Source organism: Suillus bovinus (assembly GCF_016758785.1).
Source record: "Suillus bovinus strain UH-Sbo-P2 chromosome Unknown EDB93scaffold_13, whole genome shotgun sequence".
NCBI classification, from domain to species: domain Eukaryota; kingdom Fungi; phylum Basidiomycota; class Agaricomycetes; order Boletales; family Suillaceae; genus Suillus; species Suillus bovinus.
The window spans coordinates 255,604-269,124 of NW_024542069.1; the positions used below are offsets into that span (position 1 = coordinate 255,604).

At 47.7% G+C, this 13,521-nt stretch overlaps 5 protein-coding genes across 5 annotated transcripts; 3 read left to right on the forward strand and 2 right to left on the reverse strand.

Moving 5' to 3' along the window:
* Nucleotides 1-656: 656 nt before the first annotated feature.
* EDB93DRAFT_1132089 (aspartic peptidase domain-containing protein) lies at nucleotides 657-2,904 on the reverse strand. Its single transcript, XM_041448988.1, has 6 exons — nucleotides 2,435-2,904; nucleotides 2,345-2,388; nucleotides 2,070-2,296; nucleotides 1,718-2,020; nucleotides 1,494-1,661; nucleotides 657-1,441 (listed from the first exon to the last, which is right to left on the reverse strand). Exons 1-6 carry the CDS (start codon nucleotides 2,660-2,662, stop codon nucleotides 996-998), a joined length of 1,416 nt encoding a protein of 471 aa, XP_041309951.1. The 5' UTR covers nucleotides 2,663-2,904; the 3' UTR covers nucleotides 657-995.
* Nucleotides 2,905-3,176: 272 nt separating this feature from the next.
* On the forward strand, nucleotides 3,177-3,823 carry EDB93DRAFT_159434 (uncharacterized protein). Its single transcript, XM_041455548.1, has one exon. The coding sequence runs from the start codon at nucleotides 3,387-3,389 to the stop codon at nucleotides 3,786-3,788; it is 402 nt and encodes a 133-aa protein (XP_041309952.1). The 5' UTR covers nucleotides 3,177-3,386; the 3' UTR covers nucleotides 3,789-3,823.
* Nucleotides 3,820-6,106, forward strand: EDB93DRAFT_1239477 (uncharacterized protein; the record flags this gene model as incomplete). The annotated part of the gene is made up of 8 exons (XM_041451636.1): nucleotides 3,820-4,011; nucleotides 4,087-4,155; nucleotides 4,212-4,277; nucleotides 4,333-4,624; nucleotides 4,678-4,886; nucleotides 4,938-5,056; nucleotides 5,114-5,715; nucleotides 5,763-6,106. 8 exons carry the CDS (start codon nucleotides 3,820-3,822, stop codon nucleotides 6,104-6,106), a joined length of 1,893 nt encoding a protein of 630 aa, XP_041309953.1.
* A 107-nt stretch (nucleotides 6,107-6,213) lies between these two features.
* EDB93DRAFT_1239478 (uncharacterized protein) lies at nucleotides 6,214-7,002 on the reverse strand (the record flags this gene model as incomplete). Its single annotated transcript, XM_041451637.1, has 5 exons — nucleotides 6,214-6,479; nucleotides 6,535-6,696; nucleotides 6,746-6,787; nucleotides 6,838-6,869; nucleotides 6,926-7,002. 5 exons carry the CDS (start codon nucleotides 7,000-7,002, stop codon nucleotides 6,214-6,216), a joined length of 579 nt encoding a protein of 192 aa, XP_041309954.1.
* A 106-nt stretch (nucleotides 7,003-7,108) lies between these two features.
* On the forward strand, nucleotides 7,109-11,411 carry EDB93DRAFT_1132107 (uncharacterized protein). The gene is made up of 15 exons (XM_041448989.1): nucleotides 7,109-7,416; nucleotides 7,469-7,579; nucleotides 7,626-7,760; nucleotides 7,811-7,911; nucleotides 7,963-8,136; nucleotides 8,192-8,398; nucleotides 8,451-8,649; nucleotides 8,699-9,304; nucleotides 9,353-9,933; nucleotides 9,994-10,131; nucleotides 10,183-10,334; nucleotides 10,387-10,597; nucleotides 10,649-10,948; nucleotides 11,002-11,075; nucleotides 11,127-11,411. Exons 1-15 carry the CDS (start codon nucleotides 7,185-7,187, stop codon nucleotides 11,173-11,175), a joined length of 3,270 nt encoding a protein of 1,089 aa, XP_041309955.1. The 5' UTR covers nucleotides 7,109-7,184; the 3' UTR covers nucleotides 11,176-11,411.
* Nucleotides 11,412-13,521: the final 2,110 nt, after the last annotated feature.

Sequence of the window (13,521 nt, forward strand, 5' to 3'; positions counted from 1 at the left end):
TACATCTTTGTATTCGTTCCTGGCAGATTGCAGTCGTCAATTGCCGAATGGCTTAAATTTTCAAGACTGGATGAAGATAACAAGAGCTTCGCGAAGGTAATTCTCGGATGATCATTGATAGATGCGATGATCATACAGACCCCGTGCCGCCGGAACTCGTTGGACTGTTCAATAGATCAGGCCAACTCGATCCAACTGTAAAAGTATAAGAGAGATGCGGGCGCAATGATCACGCAAATAAAATAAATAAATACATACATTCCATCAATCCGCTGTCATCGTACTGGGGTAGAACTTCGAACCTCCAGTTTTTATTTATAGAGGGATGAACTGTCTTCTGAGAAGTGATCAATTAAACTACTCGTGACGAATCACAGGAAATACCTCAACATTGAATGCCTCGACCTCCGTTGATCGGCGTGCGCAGGAGGAATACCCTGCGACTACAATTCCATTGCGGTATCGATACATAGACTCGGTTGCCTATCACGAATATTCACATCCGTTGATCGTGCGCGTGAGGAATAACCGTTAACCAACGACTCCGCACATGCTTTGCAATTTGGTCTCATACTCCACGGATCGTGAGCAATAATCAGCGACTGCACGTGTACCGAGTAAGTCGCGGACTTGCTAGACGAATCAAGTACCTTCATGTCGGTCGACGTGCAAGTTTCCTATAATGGCCTCTGAGCTGGTAGAGGTCAATCATGTACTTTGACATCGTGTCCAGTCACTGCAGATGTCCGAGTCATGCAAGCCGCCCAGTATATATACCACAAGAGCTATCTATAACAACTAAACCCATAGATATAAAACTTAATAAAAGAATAGACGTAAAAGTGTCATGTTAAATACGTGGCAATGTGAGCGATATTAGACCCTAAGTAAGTCAGTGCATGAGTATCCGAGTTGAGGGAGCACCAAAACCAATACTCTGTATGTGGTATCACAATGATAAGTGTGGGTAGTGCTGTGGGGTATAATCTCTTTCTTCAGAGCAATATGGTGAAAAAGGCTGCCACAGATGCAAGGAGGGTGAGTGAGATAGCAATGTTTGTATGAGAAGATGCAGCGCCGAGGAGCGGGTTGCTGGAGCTGCTGGTCGAGGTAGCTGTGCTAGTCACCTTCACAGTGTTCGGGTTGGAAGTACCGGATGTTGTAGTACTCAAGCCACTGGCGAGCTCTGCAAAACCGACGGCAGCGGGGTTGGCACGGAAGACGGAGTACACGTTCTTGAGGAACGTGTCACCGATGATCCAAGTGGGAACGCCAGAACCAGTGCCAACGCTGGTGCCGATATCAAAAATACCACCAGCGCACATCTGAGTCGTAGAACCCGAGACAGAACTGGGAACAGAGCCGAGGTTCATGTCAGCCGGGCTGATCGTCCAGGTGGAACCGCCAAAAGACATCGTGACCGTGACATCAGTGGTACAAGCTAGAAATAGATGAGTCTTGTGCTTGTCCTGAAATGTACAAATGATACCGACGGAATGCGTATAGACCTGCGTATTGTCCCGTAAGCGCTATGGAGCCTGGAACTTGGGCCCAAATATTTGCAGCAACGTTGTTGGGTGCAGCGATGAGGGTAGTGCCTGTGTCGATGGCAGCAAGGGAACTGGATCCGACACTGACCGTCTTGCCTTGTACAGAAAGCGCTGCGCATTTGTGACCGATCAGTAGGCTTACAATATAACAAAATGGAGAAGCTAACAATTAACATTAAGCAACCAATACGATGGAGAACCAGCTAGGCTCAAGTACTCGATAGAGCCTTGGTACAAACTCGAGTTTGTTCCACCAAGAGTCAGTATACCGCCCGGAGCAGTGTTCATAGTGGCTTGGTCGTTATAACGTTCAAGGTAGAAAGAGAACAAGGGTTCTGAGAGCTGGTTGGCATTATAGAGGGCTTGCCAAAACGGGGTGGTATTGAGGGCAGAAATGGTGTTGAACCCAAGACCCATGATACCTGAGAGGACACCGTCAAGCAAGCCACTTGTAACTGAAGAAGCAGCCACTGGGACCAAAAATAAGTGTGGATCTGACTCAAGTCAATATAGACGTACGGAGTTCTTGCTGAGTGATGGTGAAACCACCGAAGGTGACAGTATCTTGGGCGACAACCCCTTTGACCGATCCTGAGCCATAATTAATCTGGAGGGAAGTGCCTGATGACTGAAATGTCGAGGATTTTGAGGTAGTAAACTCATTTGATGCGCAACTGGTACATGTGGATGTGGCAACCCAAAGGTCGGAAGACCCGGTATCGAGGACAAGATCAAAATTCTGGGCCCTTTAAGACGATGAGTATTTGTGAATATTGATTGAACATGTAACTCACGGACTCCCAATGCTTACAACACCTGAGTAACTGGAATCGTTTTGCTAATAAAATTAAACTAAATAATAGTCAAAAGCCCGAATTGCGAACCTCATCAGTGATTGGAATTGCCGCGGTGTTTGCTCGCTTGGAATACGTAGCATCTGTTGGTTGGTAACCGTATTTTGCCCGCAATGCTTCGACGGCTTTCGGCAAGTTTGCTACTCTGTTTGTTTGACTACGTCTGACGATTGGGACATGGATGACACCCGCGTCCGGTTGGGGAGCAGCAAAGACAAAGGGAAGGAGTGCAACAGCTACCAGAGGTAGGGAAATCATCGTGGAACCAGGAGGTGCTCAGAGAGAGAATGAAAGAGAATGAAAGAAAGGATTTAAACACAAAACTGTGAGTGGGCTTCACGTGTGTCAAAAGGAAATGGAAAACCTGACCTTGCGCAGTGCAGGGCTGTGCCAGCCGAGTATCTCTTGGCATACACGCTTAAAGTTATGACAACCTTGTTCCCACCACTTGGGGTTATCCAGGCCTGTCTAGACCTTAAATTAGGACAACACTCGTGAAGGTCAGTCGTGCTGCAGATTTTATTCAAGAGGGAACTCGAGCTGCTGAAGACCTTGAACTTTCAGACCCACGCGATTACAATACTAGTAGTACACTGAACAAGCGGCTGTTCAGTGGAAGCAGTAGATGTGAGTAATTATCACGCGAAGCCTAGGCTGGACGTAGTACGCCCAGCTGTATTCATCGTTTTACTTTGTCTATTAATTGATCTCGGTGCTGTGCACGTGTCCGTACGAGCCATTTTATCAACATTTCGTGAGTCCTCTCATTCCCGTTGCCAGATCTTGTGTCATGAATCTCACTTCAATGTGTCCATCGCAGTCCATATCGCCTTAATTCAATGCACGATCTCGACTCAAGTGACTTGTCTGTTTTTCGACAGTTTCTCAGCGTCTCTCGCCTACGCTGCGGTCCAGAATAACTTGGTAGGCCGCGTGATATGATTATTTTGGTTTCTTCTTTGTTATCTGAGCCTTTATTGCTATGACCTCTACTGTCGACGTTTCGGTGAGTTCCCTCATTATTTCCATCTTGTTTCCCTTCAGCGATGGCACATGCATGAGTCGGGCCCAGTTTGATGTCAAGGCCCAGGGGTCAATACCGCATGTCCCGGCAATTACAATGCTTGGCATCTCACTTCCTCGTTTGCACCATCTCTCTCTCGTCCATGCACCAGCGTGTTCTTGTTGCTTTCTTGGCTTCCATGGCACCTGTACTTTACAGCAGTTCTTTACGAAGATTAGGGGTCATGGTAATAATAAGTCACTATATAAGGATACGCGACCCTCATTTCTGATCGAATATGGAAGGCGTTTGTTCTGTGCATCAAACGCAAGCTCGACAATTGTCAAACCCATTCTTCACATCCAAATACCTGGTTCATGATACTGCGTCAGCATAGACACACTAACACACAATGAAAAGATCCCAAGACTCCGTATCGTCTCCCCAAAAATCATCTAATCACAAAAAAGCTAAGGTAGCACCTAACCAGGTAGTCCACGCGAGTACAACACGCGAGGACGATCATGATGCTGGTGAAGCGGGATGGACCCGCGTGGAAAAACGCAAGACCAAAAAGAACAAAAAGGTCGAAGCCAAACACGATGTGTGTCATATTAGTGCTTTCCTTTGTCCTCTACTACTTTTGTTGAATGGGATATATGTTTCTTCCTGGTTTTAGGCACTGATGCCCAGATTCATGTACGTGAACGGTGAGATCGTAAAGAGAAAAGATGCTGTCCATATAAACGTGAGTTATTTATTTTTAGGAGTTTTGAGTAGATTGACCCCGCGTCATCGTCGTAGGATGTTCGAGATTTGGTGTTGCACATAGCTGCAGATGCACCTCCGCCTAACTGGGTCAAGGTCGAGGTATGTCTTGACAAGTTTCATCTCTGGATCATGGTTTTGACCGTCATTTGTGCAGCACGCCCGATCGATTGAAAAGGTCGTAGCACTCCTCATACCTGGAATTCTTCCTTCCACCTTGGCTCTTCCACCTCTGCCCACCTCAGCTACCGCTAACCCAAATGTTCCACTCTCAATCCCTCTTCCTGCAGAATCGCACACTCCCATTCCTTTCATCGCATCTACTTACAGCCATGCATGCCCAACTCGTGCTCCAGGCGACCAGACTCGGATGTACTCCGTTCTCAGCGAGTTCTTCCAATGCCAAGTTACACCACAGGAGAAAGCCAAGAGACAAGCACAGCGAGCCTGTATGTATTCTATCTATATCATTCTTGCCAAGACTGACGATATCCTCGTGTAGCACAACGTGCCTGCGATGGCACGCCGGCATTGTACTTGTTGACGTTGAAAGAGATGATAGAGAACGAGTATCCAATTCCCTCATACATGGCTGATGTGTTCGAAAAGGGACCCGGTTGGATTGAGACTCCACAAGTATCGGAAGGATCACTGCTATTGCTTCCAGCAGATAAGCTGGAATCAAAAATATATGCTATCGACTGCGAAATGGTGTGTGATTACATAGCTGGGTGTAGTGTCGCTAACCGAAACCAAACCCAGTGCCTGACAGAGGACGGCAAAGAACTCACCCGAGTTTGCATGATCGATTACGAGAGCGGAATAGTCGTATACGATAAACTTGTTAAGCCTCCAAAGCCAGTCACTGACTACATGACTAAGTAAGCGAAATCTGGCATATTATGATCCAATACCGATTCTGAAATGTGTTTTCTCAGATGGTCAGGCATCACTGAATCCTTGCTCGCATCGGCTACAACAACCGTGGCTGAAGTTCAAGCACAGATCATGCCCATCATCGCACCAAAAGATGGACCGACCTCCATCCTGGTCGGGCACTCCCTTGAATCTGACCTCCGCGCCCTCCGGATCTGCCACCCGAGGTGCATCGATACCGCGGTCATATACCATCACCCACGCGGGCGGCCGTTGAAGCCGGGACTTGCGTGGCTCACCAAAAAATGGCTGAATCGCGAAATACAGATCCGGGGTGATAGTGGACACGATCCGGAGGAAGATGCGCGGGCGTGTATTGACCTCCTGCGGTCGAAAGTAAGATATGGCCCAAGCTATGGGGAGTTCAAGACTGATTTTGAGAGCATATATGAGCGTATGGGGAGGGCAAGCGGGAGGGGAGGACCAGGGTCTGTACGCAGTGTAGTGGTGGACCATGGGAACCCTGGTGTAATGCATGGATCCAAAGCTACCTCGAATGTGCCGTGTACTAGCGACGAGGAAGTACTCAGTGGGCTGTTACAAGCTATTCCAGGACACGAATTCGCGTTTGGACGGTTTACTGGTGTTGCAGATGCACTGGGTTGTGAGTGTACAACTGTTCGCCTCATTGTATATACTTATGATTTGTAGGGCTAACACCAAAGGCGAGTACTGCAGAGACCCCTGTCGTCGCTCCAGCAGAACCATCGCCCACCGTTCTCGCCAATGCCCAAGCAACTCTTAACAACCAGCTGGTCACGCTCTATGCATCTCTCCCTGCACGGACAGCATTGATCATTTTCACCGGCCACTCGGATCCCCGACGGATGGCGAGCCTAAATGCCAGGAAATCGGCATTTGAGTCTGCTATCAGGGGGGGTAAGAAAGCGGAAGACATCGACAAGACAGATTGGTGGACAGCTAGTCATGGGCGAGAACTTGAGGAAGAAGTGGAGAAGGCGAAGAGGGGACTGTTGTTTTTGGGAATCAAGTGAAGTGCAAGGGATGGGTTTGTTAGACTTGCATCTTGTTGCCGCCTGTTGGTGGTTTTTCCTGCGCATGTATATCCGCTCTAGCATATTTCATCGTGTGATTTTGTTGTTTATTCGTCCCAGTCCAAACCCAGCACTCCTTCCTTTCCTCCTCGTACAGCAGCTTCTACGGCTTCTGCGAGTTGTCTCAGTGTCCTAGTGTCTTCATCTAACTCTTGAGGTCCCAATAGGTCGTTCTTGAGCTGCCTAGCGTCAACCCCAAGGGCACGATGTAAGGCATCCTCTCTATCTGCACCTCTGAGTTTGTCTATAGAAGTGAGGAGCTCTGGTAGACGAGGATTCGACTCCAGCACGCGACGTACAGCAGAGGAAGTAGCTATAAAATGGAGAAAAGGTTAAACACAGAAGGTAAAGTTGTTAAATAGACACACCGATAGCTTCGTATTGGTGAAGTTGCAGCGGCCTTGGGTCATCACGTTTCAATGGGTCGGGATATGCTGATTCTTCGGGTACGTATGGCCAATTGAGAGAAGTGAGAGGGCGTAGCGGCTTTGGATCGTCGAGCATCTCTTCTGCGGATGAAGGTAGTAACGCTGATGCTCTGTTTGAGCAAGGACCTAGAATGAAAGAAGGGAAACGTACCTTCGCGAGTCACAAGTGGAGTTTCAGTGGAGCCGCAAGATTCTGTGGGGTGATTTTTTGGATGAGATGTATCTTGAGTGTGTTTGTTATACCTTTATGTCGTTTGTAGCATGCAACGGAGCAGCTGAAGATTGATGTAAGCAGACACTTTGAAACGCGATGACAGAGAGGTAAACATACTAAACGGTCGCTCTGCATGTTGCGCAAGTATATTTTGATTCGTTTTCGTAACAGACATGGCAAGATCGAGGGGGCATCGTCGGGGTCAAGTGGATGCTCGACAATTTGAATCTAATACCGCGTGGCACGTGACCATTGCATCCCTTCGGAGGTTTTGCGCCGTCGAGTTTATACGAATTCAGTTTGCTTGTTCTTAAGCTGCAGCAGCAGCGTCATCTTCATTTTATTCTTTGGCTGTAACTGAAACGACTTTACGAGGATGTCTGAAGACGTGACATATGTTGGCAGCGGGAGGTCAATTGATATCGAGCTTGGGGGACAAGAGGTCATCACTATCGATCTTGACAACCTCGATCCAAACCCGGAAGATGTATTGGATCTTTTGAAGGAGGGTCAGTGCAGAGTGTCTGTGTGGACGAAGTTAGCTGGCGAGTACTGGAGAAGGGGCTACCTAGCAGCAGCCGAAAGAATAGCTCATTCTGCTATTGAATGTACGTCTCCTAGTTCAAGTTCGTCATGTAACTCACCTGAACATATCCACAGCGTTACATGCAAACGGAACGACAGCTTCATCTCCTCCAATATACGCCCTTCTTGCAAATATTCAAATAGCTCATGCTCAAAAGGCCCCCAAATTAGTGCTCTCAGAAGCTCGTGAGCTCTGTCAATCTCAGCTTTGGATGCTACTGACACGTCATAGGCGAGGATAAACTGACGAATGTGCGCCCAAAGGAAGAATACTACCGCGAAGCTGCTCAGTATCTCAACACCGGCGAGAGGGCTGCTGCAGAAGGTGGTGAGGGTGTGGGCGGAACTTTGGCATTCTTGACTCGAGGTACTGTGTGTGCTTGGCCCAGTCTTTGGCTAGCTTACCATATTCTACAGGAATACAACAACTTGCGACGAGGTCTATGGATGATGCCATGCGTTCTTTTGAGGGTGTACTGGCTGAGAAACCTACTAATGTCGTGGCCCTCCTTGGTAAAGTAGGTCTATTGCCCTATAATCCTAGGTAGTTGGTGACATCTTGGTATTAGGCTCGAATTCTCTATGCTCGAAGGAGTTATCCTCAGGCACTTAAACTATTCCAACAAGTTCTGCAACTCAACCCTCACTGCATCCCTGACCCACGCATTGGTATCGGACTGTGTCTATGGGCAATGGACTATAAAGCAAAAGCAAAAGCGGCATGGCAGCGAAGTTTAGAAGTTGTAAGTACTGGGCCCAAGTGTGGGGTAGCACTATATGGCTCAACACATTTCGTAGAATCCGACAGATTGGCCGGCCCAGCTTTTGCTTGGACTCGAGTCCATTAACGCGAGTAAGACCGAAAATCTCAGCGAGCAAGACCGTGCGCAAGCATTCCTTTCCGGAACAAAATTCATAGAGAAGGCTTTCAATGTCAATCAAAAGAGCGCTGCCGCCGCCAATGCGCTATGTGAACTCTTCCTCAGGAAGGGTAGCTATAAACGAGTATGTGATTTTTCGTCTCCCTTCGAGAACGTACTTCACACTACGTCATTAGGCTTTGAAGCTTGCGGAACGCACTATTCAGTTCGCCGATACCCTTACGTTGCTAACAGAGGGAAACCTCAGAGCTGCTCGGGTGCTACATGCGGAGGGCTCTCTCAAAGAAGCTACCAAATATTATACGACAGCCACTGATGGCCAACCAAAACATGTTTTAGGCGCCATCGGTATGGCACAAATGCAGATCCAAAATGGTAAGCTGACTTGATAGAAGTGGAAAAGGTAACTCATTTCAGTTTTCAGATGAGATAGCTGCAGCTATCCACACCCTTGATCTTCTTCTTCAGCCTCCAAATCCTCAGCGTTCCGTTGAAGCAATGGTCATGCTCGCTTCTCTTCGCGCCCATCCGCGTCCAGGTGTTTCGAGCTCAGACTTTGCTCAAGAAAAAGCTAAAGCTCGGGAACTATTCGATCGAGCTATGAAAGCTCTCGAGCAAGACGACTCACGTACATCTAATGGTCACGTCCCGCAACACACAGCAAGTTATATTAACGATGACTTGGATATGCATGTTGAAATTGCGCGGCTTTGGCAAGAAGAAAATCTTGACAGGACAACGCGGGCCCTTAAGGAGGCGCTGAGACTTAGCGAGGCGAACGAACAGGTCGACCCACGGCTGCTCAACAATATGGGCGCCCTCCAGCATATGGAAGGCAACCTAGCGGAAGCGCGGGTCTTATATGAAGAATCACTCACTAAAGCAGCTAGCCTGGGCCCGGACGTTGGAGAGGGGATGTCAACTTCGATGTTATACAACCTCGCGCGGGTGTACGAGGACAGTGGTGACGTAGCGATGGCAAAGGAAGCATACGACAAGCTCTTAGCCAGACATCCCGAGTATGTCGACGGTGAGTGCAGGTAAACAACACTTGTGTCTCTGTCTGATTCTCTTTCAGCCAAGGTCCGACAAGCGCAGATGCTAGCTGATCTCAATCAGTCTAACGAAGCGCACGATCTCTTGAAACAAGCTATGGCATCTCAAAACAGCAACCTAAATCTTCGCGCGTTCTACACCTACTTCCTCATCCAAAGTAATTTTCCGAAACCTGCAAAAGATTTCGTCTTTGCTACCCTCAAGGATCATGACAAGCATGATGTTTATTCATTATGCGCCGCTGGCTGGATTCAATATCATCAAAGCCGAGAAAGTCGAGATCCGACTCCGAAAGGCTTGGAAGAGCGAAGACGTGGTTTCCAGCGCTCTGCCGAGTTCTACGACAAAGCTTTGCTCTTGGATCCGCTCTGTGCTTTTGCTGCTCAAGGACTAGCCATTGTGACTGCGGAGGACGCCCTCGGGACCTTCGGAGGTGGCCCAGCTACTTCTGGTGGAGACGATCCACAAAAACGAATGAGGAACGCAAGAGACGCCCTCGATATTTTTGCCAAAATAAGGGAGTCCCTCAACGACGGCAGTGTGTACCTTAATATGGGACATTGTTATTACGCTCGAGACGAGTTTGATCGGGCTATTGAAAGTGTGGGTCTTCATTTGTCTATTTTACTATTTTACAGTTGGATTGACACATAGACGCCCCAGTATGAGACAGCATCTGTACGATTTTACAACGGCCATAATGTTTCTGTGCTCCTATGTTTGTGTCGAACGTGGTACGCAAAGGCTAGCAAGGACCAGTCCTTTGTTGCTATGAGCACAGCGCTCAAATATGCACAAAAGGCACGACTAAATCTCTATCTTTTCAGTTCCATTGGGGCTAATTTTTAACAGGCCCTCCACTTACAACCCAGCGACAAGGCCATCATGTACAATATCGCTATGGTTCAGCAAAAAGCTGCAGAGCTACTCTTCGGCCTCAGCCCGTCGAAGCGTACCCTGAAAGATCTGGAGTGGGCAATATTACAGGCCGGACACGCGCAACGGTGAGATCATTTAGTTGACAGTGTCCTGGCTCGATTTAATGAGTATCGTCAGATTATTCGCTTCTCTTGCCGCAGACTCTGCCTCTGTCGTACCCTACAGTCGTGATATCGCGGACCAACGTAGGAAATACGGAGAAAGTATGCTGCGAAGAGGAGACGAGCATCTAGCAACACAAAAGGAATTCGAAGCTGAGGCAGAGGCGAAATTGGTGGCTGCTAGGCTGAGGAGACAGATGGAGAGAGAGAAACTGGAGGCTATTGAAGTACGTGCTTTCAGGTTTTGTTCATGTGCTGTCGCTGAGCTACTTTTGCAGCAAGAAAAGATCGAGGAACATCGCCGGCAAGCGGAAAAGCTTGCAGAAGAGCGTCGTAAAGCGAGGGAACAAGCCCAGGAATGGACAAGGGAAGTTCAGATGGAGAGCGAGGAAGAGCGTGAACGGAAATCCAAGAGGGCCGCCAGGAAGGTCAAAGTTGAAGGAGAAAGTGGAGATGAAGGAGCTGAACCCAAGAAGAAGAAGAGAAGCGGAGGCAAGCTCAAAAAATCTGTTGATCAGGATGTCGACAACGAGCAGCTCTTCAGCGATGATGAGGTCGATAGCAAACCAGCAAAGAAGGTATGATGTTCTGACTTTGTGTGACTGCGAAGGTACTGAGCTCGTCGAATCAGCGTGTCCCGAAAAAGCGGGTTGTCAGAGATGATGAAGACCAGGACACTGTTGGAGGACCACGCAAAAAGCAATAGTACGTAATGCATCTAGATTCCTCGAACTTTTGCTAATTCTTTCTCGCTAGTAAAAGCAAGGAAATTCTATCGGACACAGACGATGAGGAGATGTCGTGATATCGGTAGATTTCTCAGTATTGTCTATGTTGCTTTCGCTTGCATTGGGCTCCTGTTGAGTTACTTTCGCCATTTTTGCTTGAAACTCGCTCCGTGTAAATATATGCTGTACCGTGCTGATTCGAAGCGAACGCCTATGTTGTAGCTAAAGGAGCCGTAATATAGGTGTAGCTATTTTCTGTCCGTATCTTAGTTAATTTATGCTTACATATTACTACCGGCACCCTTCGTTGACCAAATTTTTCTAATAAATCGATCAAGTTCTTTCTGTCACTATGCGATGACCGTTCACTCCATGCACCTCGTCAACTCTCATTTCAAGTCCAGTTCAAATGAAACAGGCTGCGGAACGCGAGAATAAAGTACGACGCTCTGTCAAATGTTAGTACGGGAGATAATGGTGGAAGTTGCGCATGGCGCAAGCGTCGTACTGGGCGCTTCATCTGCAAAGCAAGTGCTGTAGAGACGAAGATAACGAATGGAACACGCACCTTGATAGACCACTGTCACGATCACTTGGGGGACTTCTGGATTTCCAAACAAAACATTCGCTATATTGCTATCAATCTGCACTTCTCAGTCATCAGTGGTGCTCGCTGAAGTTGTCTGAGCTGTGAGTGACATTTTTTCGCAGGATAAGGAAAGCTTAAAGCCCATTCGCTGATTGGTATCTTTTATCCTCGTACAGATCAAACAGCCAATATACACCCGTCTTGAAGTCGTTAGGATCAATTTTCTTTAAACAAGTTAGATTGTGAGTGATGTCTCATACTCGTCTGTCAACGAAAGTTAAGATCACAAAGCAGATAGGGCAGTCAAATTCACCAACAACCCACGCCCCTGAAACCCGCTTCAATTCGGAGAAGACACAAGGAACTGAGATTTGATTGACATCCCCGAACGCCTAGCATGTCAGGTTTTCCTGCTACTAAGATGAAAAATACGTCAGAAGTATCGCCCCGTAAGACGATGCGAGTAGAAGGCATTGCGCACCTGCCCAGTGGGTAGCGCATCATCACACGTTTTGAACGAGGGCTCAAGTCGAATATTATGGGACCTAGAGAGCGGTACGCGGACATGTGACAAGTGGCCCGAGGAGATGAAGGAGGTGAGGCAGCAGGAAAGATCATAACTTGAAGGACCACGGCACTGTCTCCGATTGGCAAAGCTGTTGCCTGCGGAAAATAGGATGGGCGGTAAGGTTGTGGGATGTCGAGACGGGTAAGGTTATCGTCAAACGAGATGTGAAGTGCGACGAACCGGTCGAAGGTCAATGCCCAATCAAGACGGGGCACCAGTCGGCGTACGGGGTCAATTACTCGCGGCTGTCGGTGCCATCATTCTACTCGCTGGATGTGAGCTTTAGACTCCAGTACCCAATCCATCGAAACATCTCTGCCTATAGAAGAAGAGACACAAGGGAACAACAGAGCCATGATCGAACCTGAACTCGAAGAGGCTGCCGTGACTACCAATATGCAACAGATGATGATCCATTGAGAAACGAATGGTTCTACCATTCCAAAAAATCTTACCTCCAATAGTATGTTCAATCAAAGGTGAATATTTTTATTGTATTCTGATTCAGATGAACTTGAAGATGTAGGGAGGGTATGGAAGAATCCAACTTGAACGACACCATCAAAAAACCACATGGTATGTCCTCTGTCTTGAGTGAGTCGTTTGTTGATAATTTCATAGGAATTTCGTGATGTGGGAGTGAGAGAATCCGCCTTATTGGAGCGCATGAGAAATAGGCCGAGGTTTGACAAAGCTCAAGTCTGGTCAATTACTTTATTTCTGTTTCGTGTAATGCTTACTTATCTGCTTCAAGCTGACTTAGGACTATACCAAACGCATTCTTGCTGGCGTTCTCCCCACCGTCCTGCACGAAACTTTCTATGATGACTTGATGCAATCGTTCATAGTCACAATCAACAGTCTCCCTTATGACCGCGTGACAATCTGCCCCTAGATACACATGAACTATCAGCTTCATGTTAAAAATTGGTTACGCCTGCCATATCACTTACAGCCAACCAAGGACCGACAGGTGTTCTGCTCATTCCCTACGTAGGAGAAACTGCTTCGACAGAGGAATGGGGCCATGCCTTCGAGAAGGTGGAGTCCACGATCACCCAACATGTGAAGATCATATTAGCATCAATCGTGTTGGTACACGAGGCTGAACCTTACACCTGCTCTCGGAATGGCAATTTTACTGCGTCAGAGACGTCGCACAACCGTATCGACACTGGTATCTCGACCCTTTCTCTCAGGGCATCCATTGCCAAGCGTTCGACGCTATGGGAATTTAACGAGCCTGTCATGATTGCTGATCACACT